This window comes from Abramis brama (assembly GCF_963993115.1).
Source record: "Abramis brama genome assembly, chromosome: 17".
Lineage (NCBI taxonomy): Eukaryota > Metazoa > Chordata > Actinopteri > Cypriniformes > Leuciscidae > Abramis > Abramis brama.
The window spans coordinates 31,766,918-31,791,540 of record NC_139979.1 but is presented as its reverse complement, the minus strand read 5'-3'; the positions used below and the strand labels follow the sequence as shown (position 1 = coordinate 31,791,540).

The 24,623-nt window shown below is 38.2% G+C and overlaps 3 protein-coding genes across 4 annotated transcripts in view; 1 reads left to right on the top strand and 2 right to left on the bottom strand.

Annotated features, from left to right (window-relative positions):
* Positions 1–8,220, bottom strand: part of tgfb2 (transforming growth factor, beta 2) — a 40,334-nt gene extending 32,114 nt beyond the window's left edge. The window contains exons 1-2 of one of the 2 annotated variants that reach the window (XM_084088836.1): positions 8,070–8,220; positions 6,941–7,876 (exon numbers count right to left, since the gene is read on the bottom strand). In XM_084088836.1, coding sequence (XP_083944962.1) covers positions 6,941–7,286 — 346 coding nt within the window. In that variant the 5' untranslated portion in view covers positions 7,287–7,876; positions 8,070–8,220. Of the gene's footprint in view, positions 1–6,940; positions 7,877–7,965; positions 8,029–8,069 lie in introns of those variants that run through there. The other variant, XM_084088835.1, reaches the window with a different exon arrangement.
* Positions 8,221–11,531: 3,311 nt separating this feature from the next.
* On the bottom strand, positions 11,532–17,538 carry rrp15 (ribosomal RNA processing 15 homolog). The gene is made up of 5 exons (XM_084088352.1): positions 17,423–17,538; positions 16,510–16,808; positions 15,885–15,982; positions 15,580–15,766; positions 11,532–11,976 (listed from the first exon to the last, which is right to left on the bottom strand). The coding sequence occupies exons 1-5, from the start codon at positions 17,469–17,471 to the stop codon at positions 11,827–11,829; spliced, it is 783 nt and encodes a 260-aa protein (XP_083944478.1). The 5' UTR covers positions 17,472–17,538; the 3' UTR covers positions 11,532–11,826.
* A 786-nt stretch (positions 17,539–18,324) lies between these two features.
* On the top strand, positions 18,325–21,910 carry LOC311067525 (uncharacterized protein). The gene is made up of 2 exons (XM_084089433.1): positions 18,325–18,423; positions 19,883–21,910. The coding sequence occupies exons 1-2, from the start codon at positions 18,405–18,407 to the stop codon at positions 21,328–21,330; spliced, it is 1,467 nt and encodes a 488-aa protein (XP_083945559.1). The 5' UTR covers positions 18,325–18,404; the 3' UTR covers positions 21,331–21,910.
* Positions 21,911–24,623: the final 2,713 nt, after the last annotated feature.

Genomic DNA, 24,623 nt, shown 5'->3' with positions numbered 1-24,623 from the left:
TTTAAAACGTCTAGCATTTTAAATGTTTTAAACACTTTTTTTCTTGGTTGTGCGAATGTTTAGGGAATATTCTATTTTATCATTTTGCAAACATTATGGAAATGTTGCTGAATGTTCAGAGAACATTAAAAAGTAACTGTATAACATTTAAAAAATTGGTAACACTTTATTTCGAGTCCACTTGACTCCATTCCACTAACTATAAGTAACTTTGCAACTACATGTCAACTGACTCTCATTAGAGTATTAGTAGACTGTCTATTTAATATCTGCTAACACTTTATTTTGATGCTCATCAACTGACATTCCACTGATTATAAGTAACTTTACAAATACATGTCAATTTATTCTACTTACTCGAACCCTAACGGGTGGAACGTTCCATGAATGATGTATGTTTTTGTGCTAATGTTTTGAGAACATTATTAAATAGCAGATAACTTTGAAAGAATGTTCTGGTAACGTTACTGGAAGAACGTTTGTTCATAACTCTGAGAGAATATTGCTAGAACTTTCTGAGAATATTCCCTGTTAGCTGGGTTAATGCTAAGATATTGCTTTTGTTTGGCTAGTTATTAATTGCATGAAAGTTGGTTTAACAGTGTAATCACGAGTGTTATTTTAGTTGCTCGGAGGAGATAACGCAAAGAAGTTTAACAGCCACGTCCAGCTGTTTTTGCTCAATGACTCACTGTCATTTTTTTAACAGGTTAGGTGTGTTAGTGGCAAAAAAATATGGTGCTGATATCCAGCGCAAACAGAGAGCATACTTCAGCAAGCACTCAAAGCACATATATACTAAGTCATATACTCTTGAACAGCATAAACCACACAAAGTCATAAAACGGCTGCAACATAAACCATTTCCTAGAGCCTGGTCCCGGTGCACAGAGACGGCCTTGTGTTCCTGTGTGTACAGTCACAAGGGAGCTCTGTACTGGGCTCCAAGAGACCTGCGTTTAAAAACAGACCGGTGGGGCCACGGTATGTTAGCATTTATGCATGCATGGACATTTAATACCACAGTGAAAACATGCGGACCTGTTGAGCTGTATGGGACATTAGATTTAATGGACGTTCCTGCAGGACGGACGATCTTTGAACGAGTTGGTTTGTTTCTTAAATAACGGGGCAGAAAAATCCATGTATCATGAGACTGCAGTAAATAACGGGGGTGTGTGTGTGTGTGTGTGTTTACTGTTGGAAAGTTCACTTTGTGAATGATGTATGAGCAACGTTATTGCTAATAATAAAGCAGTAAACTAGAAATTGATGCAATTTGGTGAATAAAAATACTGTTAAAAATAATGATTCCAATTAGAACCAAAATGGGTTTTAGAGCCTGGTTTCATTGGAGAACTTTTTTTACACCCCAAGAACTCAATCAGTGCAAGAACACACATTACCGTTCAAAAGTTTGAGGTCAATCCAATTTAGAAATAATGTTAATAATAATAATAATAACAATACTTTTATTCAGCAAGACTGCATTAAATTGATCAAAAGTTACAGTTAAAGACGTTCACATAGTTACAAAAACAATCCAATTTCAAATAAATGCTGTTCTTTTGAACTTTCTATTTATAAAAGAATCCTAAAATTATATAAAGCAGCACAGCAGTTTTCAACATTGATAATAATCAGAAATGTTTCTATCAAAGGAATCAATTACATTTTACTATATATTCACATAGAAAACAATTGTTTTAAATTGCAATAATAATAATAATAATGTATTAAAAAATATATATTTTTGATGAAATAAATGCAATCTTAGTGAGCAGAAGTGTTTTATTTAAAACATATTAAAATATTTTAACCGTTAAAAAATAATTAACCCTGTAAAGTATGTATCAAATGTATGTTTTGGTTCCACAAATAACCTTTCAGTGAACAGTTCTTAAAAGAAACATTTTTGTCTTAGTGTGATGAACATTTTAATAATCTAAAGAACATTTTTTGACTTAGAAGAACCTTAAGTAGAATGGAAATGTTCTGTGGATGTTAATGGTTCTTCATCGATGCAAATAAATAACCTTTATATTTAAAATTGAAGCATTTTATTTTGGTGCTTTAAAGAACCCCTGTACCAGTATGTTGTTCTAAAGAAACCATAATGCACCACAATAACTATTTAAAGAGGCCATATCATGCCCTTTTACAAAGCCTTGATTTAGTTTTTGGGCTCTATAAGAACAGGTTTTCATGCTTGAATGTTCAAAAAACTAATTTTTCCTCATATTCTCCATTGTTTAATCTCCTCTCTTCCCAGTCTGTCAGTAACGCTCTGTTTAGTTCCTGTCTCTATGAAGCCCCTCCTTCTGAAAAGCACACTGTGCTCTGATTGGTCGGCTGGAGCAGTGTGTTGTGATTGGCCAAGCGCTTCGAGTGTGTTTGGGAAATGTCCCGCCCCTTTCCATAACCGCCAGTTTAACACACTACTAACTAACTCAACCAGGCCCCGCCCCTTTATTCTGCGTATTAATTATTTAAATGAGGAATATTGTGACGTGTTCATTCCGGAAGAAAACTCAAGACTACAATGGAGGGAGACTTCAGGAGTTCAGAAACAGTGACACTGATATTCAGAATAACTGCCTTTGGAGGAACTTTGCAGACATTTTTCATGCTCGAACAGCAACATTACAAGTAAGTTGAAAATGTTAAAATAAAAAGCATAATAGGTCCACTTTAAACTCCGCAGAACCATCCGGGCAACTCTTGATCAGAAGAGAGTTCTTTGCTGAACCCACGAGCCACTGAAGAAGCTTTATTTGTGAGAGCACATGAGATTGGCTGGAGGTGGGGAGAGGGGAGAACCTCTCCAGTGACTCCAGCTCCACACCCCAGCAACAGTGGGTCTCGGGCTGGAATTTTCCATGGAGCATGTGGCATACGCACACTGCTCTCGAGTTTAAATAGTGCTGTGTGGGCTCTGCCAGCGCTCTGTCTCCGCATGAGCCCCACTCTATATCTCTCTCTTTCTCTCTCACATATTTGTGTGGCTTCCAGTGCCGTTGTGCCCTGCGAGCGCTTCCTGGCGCCCAACCAAATAAGGCAGATAGCCTGTATGTGTTTATTAGCCAGCACATTATTCTGACACAGGACACTTCATTCCAAGTCCAGGAAAAAGTTAACTACGTCCTATGTATTCTTCGTTCTTTTCTATTTGCTCTTTGTTTCTTTGCCACACATTGGCTCTGCTCCAGAATCTGCACTATCTTCATAGGCAGCTGCCTGCTAATGATTCTGATCTGAAATGGAATCTCACAACTGAACTGACCATTTTGGAACGCTCTACATAATCAGTGACTACAAATAGCACTCCTCACAGGAAGTGCACTGGATGCTTGACTCACGATTGGTTTCTGAAAAGTTTGATGTTAGCGTGTTGCTAAGCTAACACCAGTAAACTTTAAATAAAACACATAGCACACAAATATTTGCTACATTTTGTTCATTTTTAATTAGACTGAACTATTTTTTCGTCCATACATTTTACTTTTTGCACACTTTTTAACTAAATTTTAGGGTAAAACGGCTCTAAATTCACACTGTGGTAAAAGGCGCAATTGATTTTATTCTCCTTATAAACCACTAGATAGCACAAAACTCACCGCAGCGCTTTTCTAAACATCGTTGTTTCACGATTCACATGAACATTTGATTCTTGATGCAATCATTCTGCACTAATTTGATGAGGTGAACTAAGTAATGTTCAAAAGGTGAACTAAGTAACTTTTTTACCTTAACTGAACAGCTTCGGAGTCACTGGAATGGTTATATTACTTATTTCGGGTTGAATGGTGGTCGTTTCGCACCCCCCTGGTGCCCGTGAGCGGAAAATCCGCACTTGCAACTTTGAGCCGGCGGGCCGCCGGCCGCCTCGTCAGGAAGTATCGCGTGATATCAGGTCTCGCGATGTAACGAATTGCTTTACGGCCAAAAGAAATCTGCTAAAATGCTGTCATTATTGCGCTCCCTCACGCTGTTCGAACCCGAATGAAGAAGACGTTTTAAAGAATGTCCCATCTGCTTTGATGTTGTTGATCTACTAGCCTCTGGTGTCTGAGAATCGCCAACGAGTTTTTACAACAGTGTTGTCAAATATCTATTCCGAAGCTGTAGGGGGAGCTCTAGAAAGAAACCTGCGAGCAAAAAGCGAGAATACAGCGAAGAAATCCCGAAATTACTGAGCCCTGCTTTAATATTTAAAATGGTTAACACTTTATTTTGATGGTCACTTTTGAACATTCTGTTGATAATAAGTAATTTTGCAACTACATGTCAACTAACTTTCATTAGAGTATTAGTAGACTGCTCAATATCTGCTAACACTTCATTTTGATGCTCCTCAACACACATTCTACTGACTATAAGTAACTTGGCAACTACATGTCAGCTTATTCTAACCTTAACCCTACCAGTCTACTAATACTGAGAGCTATAGTCAACAGAATGTGTTAAAGGACCATCAAAATAAAGTGAAACCTTAAATTGTTGTAAATTTATGTAGCAAATGAGAATTGATATAATTACTGAACATATGTTTTGAGACAAAGGTCTTGTTAATGATTTTCAGTTTTGTTCAAGTAATTAAATCAGCACATTTACAATAACTGAAGACTATGCAAAAGTTTGGTATTTAGGGTAAAAGGCGTCCCTGCTGTTGGGGTGAAAGGCACAATAATTAACATGATAATAAATAGCTGTCTGACTTTTCCATTTGTTATCATGATATGGTTAGATTCAGAAGTTAAATATCATTTATTAGGTTGGGTGTCCAGCTTAGAGATGAACACCATCTTTGTAATGAAACGATCATATTAAAAAATAATATTAATCATCATATAATAAAATATATGTATTGTTATACTGCAAAGCTTTCAGAATCTCTACTTTTTTTAAAATATAATATTTTATGCATTCTTAAAAAGAATGACAATTTAAATTGAGAATTGGAAAGTACATTTTCCTTAAGGTTAGCCCTGTTATACCCTAATCAACATTTCTGTTTTGCTTCGCTTGAGCTCGTCGCAAGCATTCTGTGATTTCAATACCCAGTAGGGACACATATGATACTGCTTTAAACCTGTCGCAGACAACTCACATCACAAACCAGACAAGCCATTCTGTACTCGCATGCTCAAGTTCAAGGCAGACATCCAAAACAGTGAATCTAATCACCATACAGGCAAAAGTTCATTTCAAGAGTGAACAAAGTGGATTTGATGCATTTGGTGTATAAAAAAAAACAAAAAAACAGCTCAAACCATTGAATTCGATTACAAAAAGTGATGCATATTATACTTCATCCAATGGAGCGTGCCTATGATGCCTTCAAATGCGAACTACGTAGGCAGCTCAGGTTTTGGAGCAGAGCCATTGTGATCTAACCCACAATCTCAAAGTGCAGATTGCCAAAGTTCAATTCTAAAATAATCAGCGCCGTTTCTCTGATTGTTGACACGGGATTATTTATATCCTGTAAACTGACTGGGGCTGGCACTGGGCCATCTCTATTCATATTTGGAGTATTTATACAGCCGGCAGAGCCAAGAATAACATTTAATCCAAAATATACCTCGGGGCATTAAATATCTCCTCATTTATTTAGCTTTTTATGCTGTATACTCACATTTGATCCAGGAACTCAAAACAATTACATAATTAATGGTACAATAAGGACATTTAAAAGCATTGATTTGCTTAAATAGGACTGACTTTCAAGACACAGTGGGGTAGTATTTCGGTTCACTGAGAAGCATTATTCAAACGTGGTGTGTGTGTGTGTGTGTGTGTGTAATGGGGGGGAAGGAATGAGGATAACATTCTAGTTGCTAAAAGAGAACATGAAATATCCTTTCAAATGATTGCTCAGCCCAGCTAATTTGCGTAAATAATGTAAAGATGTTGCAGGAGCGTTGACGGTCCTCACTACAGCTGCACAAATATTGATCAGGAGACACCACACTATAGCCTGTGATGTGGTGACTGTGGCTCAGTGGTTAAATCTGCACTGCAACTGAAAGCCTGTTGATTTAAACCCGCATTGCCACTGTGTGCTTGAAAAAGGAGCCTGGTTATTCCAGTGGGACTGAACCTCTAATGTGAACTAAATGACAAACTAGTCATTTAGAATGTAGTCAAGAATCTGGCAATAGTTAGCAAAGTAAAATAATCCCACTTTACATGAGGTTCACGTTAGACAACAATAACGGAGTACTCCAGGCTATAACCATCAAGCAGCATTTTTTTTCTTTTCAATTATGTAGGAAATTTTAAAATACAAATCTCATAAAGAAGAAAATAAACCATAAACCAGATCTACAAGAGTTATGGATTATAGGGGAACGACATGCAGAGCATAAACCATCACAATGATCATTTTTAGCACGGAAGAGCTGGTTCTTATATCGAAAGTGATTTAAACAGTGGCGCCACTATCTGCGATGCGGGTGGAGGGACCTGTAGATCTGGGGTGCCGGGACAGCCGAAACCACCAGCCACAATGTTAAAAGATTGTGGTAACTGAGTAAATGCCCATTTTAAATTTTGTAAGCTCTCACACATATTACATTTATACATATTATCCAAAGCGAAATTATGCTAAAACTCAATAAAATACCACAAAGACACTAAATTATCCTGTGCTAGTTGGTACTTTGATAGTTAAAAAAGTGCTTTGAGATGATTTGCATATTACAAACATTGATTGAATAAGACTGTTTACATGTATTCCTATTTGCATTCTTTCATTTGGGCTGACGGAGGGTGGGGGTGGGGGAGCCCATCAAGTGTTATTGCACTGGGGCCCATAAGATCCTATTTACACTACTGGACTTACACTCCCAATGAACAGTGATGACGAGGTTTGAACCTACTGCTTTAAATCACAAGTTGCCCAACCCCACCCCAGAAACAGGTTTGAAACACTCACTCTCGGCAGGGTAGTAGGGCTGCATGTCTATCTTGTGCACTTCTTTGGCGTAGTACTCCTCCTCGCTGCGCTGTCTCTCGCAGGTGGCCGCGCGCTCGTTGGCTTTCTCCTGAAGCAGGTCCCGTGTGCTGTTATAGATGGCGATGATGTCCCGGGACACCTCCTCGGGCTCGGGGTAGATCTCAGGAGGACTGCTCAGCTTGAGTTTACTGAGGATCTGACCGCGGATGGCCTCGATCCGCTTCTTTTTGAACTGGTTCATGTCCAGAGTGCTGCATGTGGATAAACTGACGGCCACTGTGGCTAAATCCAAGGTCAGAAGAAGACTCAAGACGTACAAGTTCATTTTGTGCTTTTGTTTGTACCAGAAGCGAGTCTGAAAATTCTAATTAATGAATTAAGTCACGCAGAAGCCCAATCATTTCAATAAAATATATTTTGCCAACTTCAAACTTTGCGCACTATTATTAATGGCAAACGTCTCTCTCTCTCTCTTTTTATTGTACCTGCAAATCCATCCGAGGTGCCAACATGAAATGGTCTGTCAGATCCGTTATATTCTGGTGAGAAACTAAGATCTTCATTCCAAATCACTTCATAGTGAGTGCACAAAAGCACGGGGCACTAAAACAGTTATTGTTTCGGCCATCAAAAGTTTCTGCTTCTCAGAGCTCTGTTGATGCAGTTGTTGATGACAGACGCGTCGCCTGCGGGCTTTTTGCGCGCACTTCCACCGCATCAGAGCGCCGCGAACTCTCTCCAAACCGCCGCGCAATCACGCCTCCCACTCGCCCTCACTCTATGAGAAGATGTGGAGGTCCAGGAAAAGCCTCTGCTCACTCCGCAAGTCGCATTGCCTCTCCTCTGACGCACAGGTTTGCGCGTTTGGCACCGGCAGATGCTGAAGAAAATAAAGCTCTACCCGTCTCACGCGTCCTAAAGTCGTGGAACAGAAAAGAGTACGGACTGATGGGGTAAATTACTGTAAGAGCAGGTAAAAGCGATTTCCTTTTCAGTTTACTCACGCCTCCATTCCTTCTGGTGGAAAACAACAGTCCCTGTGCCAGCACACACATGCACATCTGAAGGCAGCCGGCTGGAGAGAGAGATTTATATAGGACTGACTTACCACGTGGTTGTGGTCATCACGGTGAGACCGGGAGATTCGTCAGCGCGCGGGTTTACCGAGCACTTCAGTGTAAATATCTCAGCGTGTCGTTTCGCTTCAGCACTGCGGCCAGGTCCTAACGCCCACGGGCTGGGTAGGCTACTTTAGCTCTGGCAAAACCAGACAGGGGGACTGGCCTCCCTAATTTGAACCTCCCCAATAGAAAGTCAAAGTAAACCACAAAATATAGCATGAAAAATATGTCGAAAAGCCAAAGTGGCACAGGCTATTTCAGCTGCGTAAAAACGCTCGTGTTATCAGTTGTTTACAGTACAAAATCATGGTAACAGGGTTGATTTATTTATTTATTTTTTAAACACAACAAAATTATCATTCATATTTCACTGTCTTCATGTAGGATATCCATCATCAGACAAACAGCATTAAGGTTTCAGGCATACAATATTGACTTTATTATTCTGCAGTGTGGTGCAGTTTATATTTATAGCCTTTATAAATTCAATGAAATGAGACAGAGAAGTCTTAGTATAAAACCACCCATCTAATCTGAACTGTTATCTTGCTTCATTATGTATAGTCCAAAAAAAAAAAAAATTGCAAATAGTAGCTTATGTTATTACTACTGTTATGACACAGACAACTGATAAGGAATGAGAAAGCAGGCCCAGCTGTTGCATCAGTGCATAAACATCTAGCTGATAACCCATTTTGGGGAGGTTGGATCACAGGGCCGAGGCAGATTCTCTGTGTGGAACAAGTAACGGCAGGCTCCCTCAAAGCACCTGCTTGATTTACTCTCCCATTCCTTGAGCTTATGCTTAAAAAAATCATCATTTGCCAAAGCCTTTTGTACCCGGCCCACACTCCAGTAATCTATCAGGAATGACAGGCCTTCAGAACCCCACCGACAGCCCTACCAACTGCTGTAAACCAGATGTTATCACTAAATCAGTACCAACAAAGACAGATGTAAGACCGAGGGAGAAAAAGGTTAAGGATGTTAAGGAATAAGCCAAATCAAATTAAGTGTAGAAAATTGCACAATTTGTTTCTTCTGCATGGTCCACCTGATAGTTCTCACAATCACTTGCTTTGACTCAAGCAAGCTGATGAAATGAGGAAGAGGTTTTGTGATACAGGCAATTGACAACTATGAAAAGATGAGTAAGGGAGCAACAGAGGAGCTTGACCCTTTCTAGGGCGCTCTGTCAACATGCCCTGGATAGGGCGGGCATTCCTGAGTGGCAGGTCACAGTGTTGTCGTGACAAATGGACCTTTTACGTTGGCCAAAATGAAGTGCTCCTCTGAGGGTGATAGCGTACCCTCTCAGACACTGGGTAAATATATCTCAACTGGGTGTGTACACATAGCTGGACTGAGAGAGATAAAGAAAAGAAAGTCTAGAATCAGCACAACTGTCATTCCAGCAAGACTGCACCCTTAAAGGTCAAAGGTCAACTCCTGGCAATCCTCCAATCAGAGAGGCCAACAGTGCACTTCTGCTAAAAGGGCCTGTTTTATTACATCCTACAATCCTAATGAGCTGAAGAGAATAGAATACACCATATGGCCCATATCATGATGGAAAGTATGAATTCATTAGGAGTTAAGATTGCATGTACAGAACCGGCTTCTCATAGAGGTCAGAGAGTCAAACCAGCGGATGAGCACTGAACTACTTTGACAGCAGCGCCTCCCTGTGGTCAACTAAAGCATCACTAAAGCCAATGGTGTCCAACCTTACTTCTGAAGGGCCACTATCCAGCTGCAAACCTAATCAAACTCTTGAACCAGCTAATCAAGATCTTCATGATTACTAGAAGCTTCTAGGCTGGTGTGTTGGGGGAAGTTGGAGCTGAATGTGCAGAACATAGGCCCTTCATAAGCAGAATTAAACCCCCTTACTAAGGTCACAGTGATCCAAGAAGTATTTCGAGACTTTGTGAGATGTGATGAACTACATATTTCACACTTAATGTAACAATCAGATTTAAAGTACCTAAATCAGGATTATTCTGCTCCTGGAGGTCCACTGTCCTGCAGAGCTTAGCTCCAACCCTTATTAAACACACCTGAACCAAAGTAATCAAGGTCTTCTGGACCTTTACTAGACACTTCGGTGCTTCTCAATACTCACATTGATGCTTCCTCGTTTCCTCCTTCCTCCAGCTCATGATCTGGAAGCTGGTTGAACTTGAAGGATATCTCAATGCTCTAATTGCACCGCGAGGAGGCTGGGAATGAGGAGCGAGGAAGCATCCTGAGGAGTCATGAGTGAGGATACATGGGTGTATCCTTCCTTCGCATCCTAAGGGGGAGGAGTTTAGACATGAGGAGCGAGGGAGGTTTAGAAGTGAGTGAATGAAACAAGGCTGCACAAATAAGAAATGAGAAGCACCCTACCAGTCAGCTGTGTTGGGTAAAGTTGGGCCTCCAAGTCCAAGATTGGACATCTGTTTAACGGTCTATGAACTTAACTTTGCCCAACAACATAGGGTGCTTTTCAATTCTCAAATTGATGCTTCCTTGATTACTTGCTCCTCCGTCCTCCAGCCTGTGACCAAGAAACGGATCAAAATTACCAATCTTGAAGAACATCTCGATTCTCTAATTGCACTGCAAAGAGTGAGGAAGCTTCCAAATGAGCTATAAGTGAAGATACACAGGTGTATCCAATGCATGTATAAATTCTCCTCTCCCTTCACGTCACAATAATTTTAACAACTATTTTACCTCTTCAGTTTAAATAAACACTACATCTCACATATTTCAAAAGGGCATCTTGCTTTATTATTATGAATTTCTTAAATAACCAAACTTTTACAGATCCCTTAAGCGCAGCTGAAGATGCTTTTAAGTGACGCTCGCATGATCAAGAATATTCCAATATACAAATAAGATTTCCTTCGATTCCTCATTTTCTTTTCGTGCACCCTACGAGGGGTGGAGACGAGACGGGAGAAAGCTAGGAAAGGAAATGAGGATGCACTATAAGAAATGAAAAGCACCCATGGTTTCTGTTGTTAAGGGCTCAGCATCAAATTAACTATACAGTACTTGTGCATAAATTCATCAAATGATAGAAGCTAGGCCAATAATGGACAAGTTGCATGACGACATATCCTCAAACCAAGAACAAAACCACACAGCGTTAAAGAGAATCCCTCGTTCGCAAGCAGCAAGGATAAACATGGTTGTGCTGAACAACGTTACGTGCAAGTGAGTTCTTGCCTGTCGAAAGCATGGAAATGTTACTTTAGAACGCAGTATCTTACACATTTTTACCAAAATAAGGCAAAAAGAACATGACATTATAAACACTTAATAAAGTGTTAATACTTTTTTTCTTAAATTGTAAATCGCAATATTTGGATTGGTCTTTGATTTGAATATTTGATTCTCCGTACAGCTCACTTTATCTGCAACATGATATACTGCACCAATATAAAAAACAACAGAAATCATGACAGAAATTATTTATTAGCAAAAAGAAAACACTGATATAAATGACTATATACAGAAATAGAGTGCTGAAGTTTGGCTAAACCTGCAGCACTTATCAATGCACTCAGAAAAAAACCCAGTTTTACTAGGAGATCAGGGCAACATCACAGATGAGTGTCTTTCCCTACTCCAGTATCATTAATCCACCCTCTGAGAACTCTGGGTAATGTCGAGTCTTCTCTCTCTGTGCGCAGGGTCTGGAAATAGACTTGTATGCATGTATGTATGCATGCACTACACGATGCACATGGATCAGTCCGATTCACTGCTGTAGTCTTCAGAAGGCTCATGTCTGTCCTCTTCATCACTCTCTTTATCCCAGTCCTTCATGGATGCGCCCATCATGAAATCGTCCTTTAACACGCTCCAGGATGGATTCTCCACCTTCACCTCTGCAGGCCGCTACGATCAATCAAGAGAACAAGTTAGAAGAATCAAGTCTCATAAATCACACACATGAATGAATTCAAAAAGGCCTGTAATGTAAACAGTGCCAGCAAGTGGACACAATGGGGCTGTTTACACCTGGCCACTTCATGCGTTTTCTCAGATCGGATAGCTATCTGATTTATCAAAATGATTCCATTTACACCTGTGACCAGGTGTAAATGGAATCGTTTTGATAAATCAGATAGCGATCCGATCTGAGAAAACGCATAAATGTGTTTTTGCGAAACGGATTTAAATCCGATCTTCAATTCCCGCGCTATATGCAGATTTAATGGAGTTCACGTCACCGAAAGCAACAGATATGAGCTGCATTTTATTGATCATCAGCTAAAATTTCTAAATCAAAGACAGCAATAAGAGAGAGCAGCAACAGCCCTGGAAGATCATTTTGTTTCTTTACTTTTAATGATGATGATTGTGTGTTAAGCGTCTGCGACTTACTTTCACTTTGATTTGCGATAGTTTGCATGTTAGCCTATAACACGCTCTTACACGTTTATTTTTTTAGCATTTTTGGGAGGAGTACAATTTACATATATGGTTTCAACAACCAGATGCATTTACACTTGTCCAGTTTCGTCTGGAATGCGACTCAGACCTCCTCCTGAAGTGGTTTGAGCGATCGGATTCAAATCCGTCTCGAATGCGTTTCGGAGGGCATTTACACCTGGTCTTTTCACGATCAGATAGCTATCCGATCTGAGAAAACGCATGAAGTGGCCAGGTGTAAACAGCCCCAATGAGTGAAATTAAAGTCCCACTGTGGAGAAAAATCAAGATATAATGTTGTTTATATGTCTATGTGGTGTTTTTAATAAGCTTTAAGACAAACCATGTGTAAATTCACAAGTCGACACCATTGCTGAGTATTTTCTCCTTAAAACTGCAGTGAACCAAAGACAGTCTCAAAAACACGCTTTGAAATCGCTGGTGTTTCTGACGTCACAAACTACCTTGTAACCAATCAGATCAACGTGTGATCGTCAACGAGTGGATCTCTGAGCTGAGTGAGTGAGTGGAGGCGGGGCTCATTTGCATATTCATTGAACCGTGTACACTATATGAGGCAAGGGTGCAGAGTTACATTAAAGCTATTTTAAGGCATTAAGAATTCGTTTTTCAAGGAAAAAAAAAAACATCTATAAATTACAGAAACGTCTGTCTGTCTGTGTGTGTGTCTGTCTGTGTGTGTGTCTGTTAACTGCATATCTCTCGAACCGTTAGTCCGATGGATTTCAAATTCGACAGGTGTCTCCCTACAGGCACGAGTAAGTGCAGTGCCAAGTTTGACGTTGTTTGGATGAGAAATGCTAAAGATATCGTTAAATATATCATTTTTAAAAGGTTGTGGTTTAAAAATAAACATCCTGACATTAGAGGGTTGTATCGGTCAAAGAAGCCCCAAGAAGGTTGTGGTTTAAAAATAAACACTCAGTCAGCTACACTGTTTACTTCTGAATATTATAGTTTGGTTCCAGAACGTGATAAATCCATTTTGATTAATTTGAGTAAAAATGTGTTTTCTTTACCAAGAAAGTGGCAAGATGAAAACCACTATTTTCTGTTTCAAACTTTCACATAGCATCTTTAGGTTATAATAACATAAAAAATTAAAATCCAGATTTGGATTTTCAAAGATCTATTATAAAAACGGATTATTTTTCCCCAAAAATGCAATAAATTCATGACACTTTTTTTTTCAAAATGCTATCATATTGAAACTGTTGAAATCAGCCATCGCTAAGAAATATCTCCTGAACTTTTTTGACGGCGATCAGCTCACAAAAACTGATTTTGCACGGGCACTTTGCACTGCTCCCTGAATTGACGCGCTTATTCATTTGTGGATGTTAACTGAATCTGTAAGTCAGCTATGCTGTTTACTTCTGAATATTAGATTTCATTCTGGTGCGCTTAAAGTTATCGCTACTGTGTAATAGTAGCCTATGCTATTCACCAACTAAACATATCCTATTCAATGTGTTCACAGTCTCTTTCACGGGCATCATTTGTAGTTGCCTATTCACAAACTGTTTGCTCAAGCGTAGCGTTTTCTCAGAGTTCACTGTGTGCGTTCTACCATGCACAAATAAAATGTCACTGAACTTTTGCTGTGTAATTGTAACAATGAGCACTCAAACACACCAAACCAACAATTACTAAAAACACACTCAAAAACAAATTTTGCACAGGCATTTTGCACTAGCACTTAGAAGGTTGTGGTATACATAAACACTGTCAGCTACACTGTTTACTTCTGAATATTATAGTTTATCCACAGCCATCATTTGTAGTAACCTAGCCTGCTCCCTGAATTCAATGCGTTCACAGTCTCTTTCACGGGCACCAAACCAACAATTACTAAAAACACACACAAAAACTGATTTTGCACAGGCATTTTGCACTAGTTTAAATATAATTTTGGTGATCAAAGTTGAGTTAAGGGATACAATTATTGACTACAGGGGGACTTTAAGAAAAGCAAAAGAACTGGATGTCCTGATCAAGTTTTTTGTGCCCCCGATTCGATCGGAGTCACTGAATATAGAGTGTCTGCCAAGAGTGAGTCCCGATACTTGCATTTTCCATGTGCTTGATGCACACTTCAAGTTCATTAGAAGATCAGACAGTCAGACTGCAGATATAAATAAACAATACATAAAAGACTTTCAAGTGTTTTGCTACAAAAGTGCGCATCAAATATGCAAAACATGGAAGCTCGAACATGCATGACGTTCTCGAGCATCACGCACACACATTTGAGCTTCTTTTGATGGCCGTTAGCAAACCCACTTGAAGGTGCATAACGCCACCTACTGCATGACACCTGACATTAAAATAAAGATCGGGCTCAGGATAGCGGATAACGATCAGTAAAAAAAAAAAAAAAAAAAAAAACTTAATCGGCCCCGATACCGATCCTTGATATCAGCTCGGGACATCCTTAAAAAGAACAATGCATTTCTTGACTTCAAAGTATACATGCTGCTCACAACTCATTCTATGTAACCTAAATATTCAGTAATAATGAGGACGAGTAAAAAAAAAACATTAAATGCCAAAGACTGTGATTAAGGACGTGATGTGAAGATCTTCGAGACACCTTTTGACCAAAGGAGCAAAACAATTTTTTGTGGCAATGGTTAATAATTTGTTTACCGTAAATCTACACTGAATGACAATGCTGTTATTATAAAATGAACATAAAATGGCATTCACATCTGATTTTATTTCCATCATGCGTATTGCTGAATGGAAAAGAATATTTATTTTTATTAGTTTGAGTTTTATGAAACATTTTACATTTATCTTGAATTTACTTTTTATTTCAGTTTTGGTATTTTTAGTACTTCAACTTAATCTTATTTCAGTTAAAAACATAATATCTATTTTTTCATATAATATTTATATTTTAATTAAATTGATTTTGTTTTAGGTTACACTGGTAAATAGAGTACATTTTGACCATGTTGACTTGAAGCAAGGAAAATGTGCCATGTAAAAAGGAAGAAAGAGAGAGAGAGCAAGTGTATGGGGAAAGTACAGTAATCTCACCACTTTCTCCTTCTTCATGGTCGACGCGTGAGCCACATCTGCTCCTCGAAGTACATCAATGAAGTCCTTCTTGGACACGGTGGACAGAACTTTAGATTTCTTTCTCTCTGAACCACCAACTTCCTTCATCTTTTCATCCACATTCTTCTGATGTTTCTTCAGCGCATTGAACAACTGCACCACACCTCTAAAGGCATCACACAAAGACACAGTGAACTACATTAAACTGAAAATAGCACAAGAGGTCATAAATTGCTTGGCTAATCACAATAGTGTTGGTAAAGGGGAACTGAATGAGGTTTCACCTGGTAGCAACTCTTTGTAGGTTCCTCTCATGCTCTCGGTCTCGAACCACATCAGGCTTCTCTCGGCACATATTCTCCCATGTTCGTTTCTTATCAATCTGTACATTATATATGTATAAAAACATGTTCTGATGTGATGTGCCTTTTAACACCTCTCCAATGCAATGAAGAAAACGGGTGTTTTTCAGCCTTTTTAAATCTTACTTCAAATGTTTAGAAGTTCATACTGAGCATAAAACTATGCAGCCATTATTCACAACTGAACATGTAGAACATCATTAAGCAACATCTACATTTGCTCCAAGATAAATTAATGAAACGAATAAATTTCCATAAATTTATTTTGAAATTTATGGTACTAAAAGTGTTTTTAGTACCATAGTGATTAACAGTTTTGTACACTTAGTTTACTTATTTCACTTGACTGTGTCTGAAGAATTTTGGTAATCAAACAGTTGACGGTAGCCATTGATTTCCACAGTAGGAACAAAATACTATGGAAGTCAAAGGGTGTCGTCAACTGTTTGATTACCAACATTCAGTTCACAAATTTTTTAAAATTCATGTGAGATTTGGTAAAGCCCAGTTTTGCCAAAGGTCAAATTATACCCAATGTTAAGTTCACCTGTTTCTTTTTTTCAAGGCGCTCTTTCTTCTCCTTCTCCTTGATCTTGTCCAGCTCCTTGTTCTTCAGGAGGATGCTGGGTTTGCTGTCTGGCGTTTTTTTCCCCAGGATTTTGGCCATGGCCTCGGCCCATCCAGCGTTGGGATTTTCCTCAGCATCATTCTGTTCTTCTTCACTCTTTCCATCCTGATCACCGCTGTCTTCTACATCACTTCCCCCATCGGATCCCTCCTGATCACTTCTTGGTCCACTCTCTCCATCATTACTGATGCTGTCATCAGAAACTCCATACTCTTCATCTGAACATCCAGATCACAGAAAGACAGAAAAATAAATTCAATGCAACATCAATTTCATACATAGTTAAGGCATCACAGTTTATGTTCAAGCAGTTTCTGCTTAATTTTAAAATGTACCAAATGTTAGACACAAGGAGTGCAATGTTAATCACAAATGACTGAATCTTCAGAATCTCTTGATCAAAAGGCTTAAATGCTTGAAATTTGTTATATAATTCAAATATATGAATTGCATGTTAACAGCATCTCAGGATGCACCCTATGAAGTTAGTTGAGGGCATTTGCAGTCACATGTTGTATGTACGTAAAGTTAGAATGACCCCAAACTGTGTAATTCTAGCCAGTTTAAATGTAATCCATTGAGATTAAAAATAAAAGCTTTTTAGCAAAGACAAGTCAGCTGTCCAACATGTCACTAAATATATTGCAAAGAGGATGATTGTATATTCTAAATACTGTACAATCTACTGTAAACGAGTTTGAATCACTCCTTTTTGAGTTCCAGTTTGAGTCAAGAACGGTCGTTTGATTGACGATTAATAATACGTATCCTATGAAAAGGACATGCTATGTGTGCTATATTATGATTTGACTGTAAAAGTACAATTTCTCACCATTTCCATCTTCAACAACGACATGTGGCTTCTTCACGAGCGTCGCCATCTTTACTGATATTTACGAGTACTCTCTAAACAGTCCGTGTGAAACAAGAGGCGCTCAGGAAAGGTTCCGCATCTATTTAGTTTTGACGTTTTCTTCGTGTAACGTTGACAGAACATCACAAACCCCCAATAAAAAAAAAAATAATAAAAAAATAAAAATAAAATAAAGGCGACGTTGCAAAGAAAAAAAGATAGTTAGATAAAATTACGACTCCTGAGAGGAAACCAGGAATTAAGGAAGCCCATACACAAACATTCATCAAGGACACACCGGTAACTTTATTGTATGGGGAATTTCCATAGACATATTAATTACTGTACAAACTGTATATTCTACCACCTTATACCTAAACCTAAACCTACCCATCTGCATTTTTACATTTTCAAAAAAATCAATTAGTATGATTTATAAGCTTTTTTTCCTCATGGGGACCAAACAAATCTCCCCACAAGGACAAGGATTTTGGTTATTGGCATCTTTTTGTCCCCAAAATGTAGGGTTTACTAGGACACAGACACACACACACACACACACACACACACACACACACACACACACACACACACACACACATTTTATGGGAACTTTCCATAGACACAATGGCTTACTGAACAAGCTGTATATTCTTCCCTTAGGTACTTTACCCATTACAAAAAGCTATCTGCAATTTTACATATTCAAAATAATAATAATAATAATAATTTAGTATGATGGCTGTTTTTTTTTTCTCTCTTTCTCTTCTCATGGGAACCAAAAAAAAAAAAAAAATGTCCCCACAAGGTCAAAAATGACTGGTATTACCACACACACACACATACAGAGCTGTCAGCAAAGGAGCTGCTGTCTCAGCTGCACTGAAGGAAAGGAGAGAGTCGGAGCGAGTGATATCTACACACTCAAGCGGAAGGACTTTACCTGTTTGCCCCAATCACCATGGTGCCATCACAGCAGAGTAAGACAAAACCCGATTAACATTTAACAATGGTGAAAAATAGTTATAAAACTTGGAGGTCAGAGATGTTATTGAAGACTTTGATGAGGTATGGCAGGTTGGATAGATTACATATTATAATATGTGCAGTGTTGTTTTTCCTTACCATTGTTCAATTCTGAAATAGATATTTGGGTATAATTAACATGGAATATTTTTAGAAAGCTGAAATGTCCTCTGGTGTGATATGCTAAATTCCATCTAAAACTAGTTTTGTGTACTATCTTGTTAATTCTTAGATATTTATTATGCATGTATTTGTTATAAAACTGCATAATTGAGAATGCATGGACTTATATCTAAATATTGACAAAAAAAATCTTAAAATAAAAAAATGAATGGACATGTTACATGTGTCACATACCCTTCTACAGGTAGAAAATATTAGGCATAAAGACGGCAATTTAAAAAAATAAATTAATTGTTTTGTGCAATTCTGATTTACAAACATTTAATCTAAACTGACAATCACTGACAATGACTTGACATTTCTGTATAATGTGATGAATGTCACATAATTAAAGTGTGAATAGAGTGTATTTAGAGTGCAGTGGACAGCAAATGGTTGGAAAAGTATAGAAGGAGATATTGTTACTTCAGTTGTATTAAGGAAAACAGTTTTGTTGACTGAAGTTAAAACCTATGTTGTCACATTCATATTTAACTACAACCTGCCTGTTGACACAATACACACACCATCATGTTGTATGGCACCTGGTTAAACTGGCTCGACATGTTTCAGTCAACACTCTTTCCTCTGGAAAATATATTCAAAAAAAGTAAATTTTGAACTAACATTCCATTTAGCTGATCAAATTAAATTTAATACAAAAACTTAGTCACCAGATAATTCACCCTTTCTATTTTCTAGATGCATGCATGCTATTGATTTTTTTTTGTAAAGTATTCATCTGTAGGCAAATGGGTTAAATTTGTACTATTTTTGACCTCGTAATTCTTAATCTAAATGTCATAACTGGATCTTCCAGTGAAATATCAGACTTCTCTCTGGTGATGTATGCAGGACTTCTCCAATCATTTAGTCTGTTTAAACCCCGCCCCTTTCTTACAATCAACAGCAAACTTGCATTCAGATCTGCCTCCAGCCAATAAACAACCAATGGATATAACCAAGCCCCGCTTGCATTTTCTTTTGTGAATCACAATCTCGGATGTACATCACAGTATGGTGGAAAAAAATATGTCATTTCATTGTGACTTTAAGGCGTGGAACCAAGTTTAAAAATGGGACAAAAAGCAGAGAAATTTGGTTTGTGGTCCAAAAAAATGCTGTGTTTATTCCATTTAGTGACACACACTTTAGCTTTTTGGTAAAAAAAAAAAAAGGTCACCATTATTGTTTTCTGTTATTGACTTGATGTTAATAACTTGTAACAGATGGTACTTCACTTTTTTCCAGAGACCAAGAGCCCATTAATGGAGTATGCCATTAGCTTTGTGCTTGGATCAGTGGCTGGAAGTACGCTGGGAGCCATGGAGGTGCCAGTGAATCAGATTATGACCGGGATCATCTCAGGAACCCATCTGAAACCCGTCGTATCTGGCATTAAGAGTGTTGGGGCTCTGGGACTGGGCTCGCTTCTAGGAACTACTGCGCTCATCACATCGATGACAGCGGTGGTAACGGGGGTCGTCGGAGCCGCTTCTGTGGCCTTGTTTCTTTTAAGAGTGAGGAAGAGTGAGAGATGGGCATCCGCAGGACTGGCCGCGGGCATCACCACAACCTCAAGCGGGGCAACACTAGGGGCCGTCATTGAAAAACTGAGCATGAGCTACGGGATGGTCAGCCTGCTTTGGGCATTGGGGATTTTCACAGTCTTAAAACTATTCATGTACATCTTGGTGAAGTTTACATGCACGGAATGGGAATTCTGTGGAATTTTTACTGAACTTAACAGGAAAGAACAAGTAAAACTATTTGCTATGGAAGTCGATCTAAGAGAGCGAGCAGCAATGGAAATGGAACAGCGGATCATTGCCAGCAAGATGGAGGAACTGAAAGAGGAAGATCTAGAGGCTTGGAAGAGCCAACAAAGAGAAAGAGTAGAAATTAAGAGACAGGGCGTTGAACTGGAAATGCAGAAAAGGACTTCTCGACAACGGCTGCTCAAAGCGGTGGACAAATACATGGAGTTTCTTGCATTCTCTGGCATTCCGATGACCGTGACTGCATTCGTGACCACTGGCTTTGGCATCTTTGGGTTTGGAGATTACAGATTTGTTTTTGTCGTCCTGTTAGTGTTGGTGTTGAGCATGTCGTTTTGGCTCATGAGGTCACGGCGTATGAGCTTTTGGATGTTCACAGGATGCATGGCAATGTTTGCCACATTTGCCATTGCTGTGCTGACTGTTCATGCCGGACAGGAGGTGGCAGGCATGTCTGTAAAAATGCGAAGGGCAGGACAAAACATAAGCAGGGAGAATATTAGCATCTGGATGACACACACATCCTCCGTACAGGCAGTGTCTGCAGGATTCTTCGTGTCAGAAGTGTGTCAGGTTTGTTTAGGTGCAACAGTCGGGGGTCCGATGGCACGAGAGGCCGGAGGAAAGGTGATAGTGTGGGCGTCTGTAGTTGCAGTGGTTGTTTTGAAGATAGTTGAAGCGTTGGCGCTGATGCTGGGAGTAGGTGGTACGGCGGGGGCTTTGTGTGGGGCGGCTGGAGCGGCTGGTGTGGCCATGGGAGGAGCTGCAGCTTTAGCTGTGAAATCATCCTCATGGGGAGGAACAATAGCAACCACTGCTGGGATGATCTTTGGCCTTTTGGTGTTTGGAAAGTGGGACATTGTTAAAATAGGGCTTCAAGTGTGTGTGGCATACATTTTTGCCATGACAAATCTTTTTTGAAATGCCATGATACTAATGGAATGGCAAGAATCAGCCTCTATGGACTATATAACAGTGGATGTAGTGCTTCATATGATAATTAATAGTTTATACTTTTTTTTCATGTTGTGTTACAAATATATTTGTGCTGTGAGATCATGATTTTTATAAAGTAAATGTAAGAATAACTTTGATATTGTTAGTAATATTTCAAGATGAACATTCACTGTACTGTAGCAACGTTCACTTGATTATCCATACATCATGTTCAGAAAAATCATGTTAAAATGTGTGTATGCGATATGATTCATCTCTCAATCAACATTGTATTGTATTGCATTATTAAAGCTACAGTTTTCATCATAAAGCTAAGCATTTATATCATCTAACTAAGACATAATATTGGCAGATATAGAGTGACAACTGATATTCATGTGCATGTAAGTAGTCGCTGTACTGTTATAAAGATCTCATTGATTTCCATTAAAAGCATCAGAATTTCATCTTACTTTTTGGTCATATAAATACCAGAAACTGCACCAAATTGCTAATTTTTGGCGTCTTGAATAAAACTGAGCTTTTTGAGCTCCATATTCTCTTTATATTATACTATTTGTGCCATAAATTCAACATTTTTTAAAAAGATTTTGTCTGAAGGCCCAATAAACTATTCCAACGTATTATTATATATATATAAATTATTTAATATGTCAGGCTTTACCGGGTTTAAAAACAAGACCAATTTCCCTGATAGGCAAACTTGTTTTAGATATTAAGACTTTTCAGAGAATATATATCGAACAGTACTGTAATTTCACCTGTAAAAAAACAAACAAAAAAAACATAAAGGTAACAACTACACCTAACAAAATGAACTAAATTAAAATCAAACAATAATGTAGAATGTAATGTAGTTTTTAACTGGTTTTAATGATTTAGCCCAGTTCATAAAAGGCTGTTTACTTACCACATGAGTGCCTTGGAGTATTTCGTCTACATAATAATATAGTATGGTGACAAGTGTCAAATATTAAAATGTCAGAATCTAGTTTCCCATTGCCAGTGATAAAGTTTCAGAATGCAGTCATTTTTTTATTATTGATTTTTGGCTGGAGAACAAGTGAAACACATGCACCGCGGGAACAACCTGAGGCCTTTTTCAGAATTTTTCACATTACTTCTCATACTCTTCTTTTTATATCAAGTCAAGTCAAGTCACCTTCAAAGTGACCACTAGAGGGTGGAAAACACTATTAAAACCACAAACCAGGGCCACTGTCTTCTTCCATCCACAGCAGAGTAGATCAGTCCAGCCCGTCATAACCACATCATCATCAATATAAGTGTGACCTGGGTGTGGGTTACACTGTATATACGTTGTATCTTTATATATATATATATATATATATATATATATATATATATATATATACACACAAAAAAAAATGTAAAAAAAAAGAAGTAAATTCAGACAGAGAAATTTGCACTTATTATGTGCCTTTCCGATACACAAACACTTCGTAAACCTCAGATTTGATTAGTTAAATGTGTTAAAGTCTTTGCTTCCCTAATGTGACGTATATCCGAGTCAAATGGCATCTGGAACCAGAAAAATTGTTGGGCGGGGCTTGATTTAGTCTATGTGGAATTAATTGGATGGTTGTGGTTTGTTATTGGCTGATCTCGTGTGAGTGACAGGTTGCCCCGCCCTCATCATCAGAGAAGAGAAGAAATGCTACAAGAGGGAGGGGATCTTATTCTGATGAAAGATTACAAGAGCAGATGAATTTGAAAAATATAACATTGTGCATGGATAATTAATTTATAATAAACACTATATTCCCTAAAAAATTAGAATTGTCAATTTTGATTTCATAGTGACTAAGTTACGCATCAATGAGGAACACTTTCATGAATCTGAAAATGTATGTCAACATAACTGAAAGATTTGCACAAAAAATGGTAGCACTTATTGCAGTCCTGTTCCCCATGTAAATACTATTCAATTACTTTCTAACTAGGTAATAACTAGTACTAACCCTGAGCCTACCCCTAAACCTAACCTTAACCCATGTAGTTACCTTATATTACCCAGTACTTTTTTAGGTACACTTTAACTACACATATACAGTAAAATAAAGTGCAACCCAAAAGTTAATTCTGCTTGTGTTTCATGAATATGAGACCCATATATGAATATGAGGTGTGATGATGGATAGACTTTTTTTCATTCCATCAAATAAAATGAAAGAAGAGGAGAATAAGATGGAATTGTTAATTATTTAAAATTGTTGTCATATCTGTAATCTTGTGGACTATTAAAATTCCTTTGTTATGTGAATCTTGAATTTCTTTGAATTCTTCGTGTCATTCCAGTTCAACAACCTGTTGTGCGACCAATTCATATTCACACTGATGAATTGAAAGCGAGACGAGTTGTGTCCATCTCCGGTGGTCTGTGCTCTCAGGTGCTGTAAGGGCAAAGTCTTTGGCATGAATGATAAATACCTATCAAAACACAGTTATACAAATATGTCCATTCCAGATTAAAAACAGAGTTAAAATCGAATACTGAAATGCGCACAAGATGCAGTTTGTCTCTGTTAGTTTTTTGAAGGACATCTCCTGTCTCCTGACGTCTCTCTGCATACGCACGTGTGAGGTGAGCGCACACCGACCAGTGAGGGAGCTCTGATCGTCTGCGCATGCTCAGAATCCTCACACAACAGCATCACTGTTCACATAGCAACAAAGCTTGTTTGTGTGAATCTAGCGTGTCATATAACGGTATGCGTGTTCTGTTTCCTGTTGTATTTTCTCATGTTATGTATTTAATGTTTCGATAAACCAATCTGATGCTGTTGGCTCCTTGGTAAGCAAGTATGCTAACTTTTCAGGAAAAAAAAAAGAAAAGAAAAAAAAGTTTATGGGGCTAAATGTTTGGTCGTGGCAGAATGTAAACATGATTGTCATGATTTATGGAAAAACTGATATGCCATTTTCATATTCATTCATGGTGAAAAGTGTACAAGGTATTTTTAATGTACCATTATAGGTCATTAAAGGTATTATAGTTTTTGTTCATATTTTGAATTTAGTTTGGTTTTTATGTTTTCACTTTAAATTTGATTACAATTTGTTGTGTGTTTTTGTCACTTTAATAATTATTTAAAAAATATGTCTATACAGTTTTTATTATTTTTATGTATTAGTTTTAGTTATTTTAATACTTCAAATTAAACTAAATGAAATGAAACAATGCTTTTATTATTTTATTTCAGTTAAAATGTAACTACCGTTAAATGTTTTTTTTT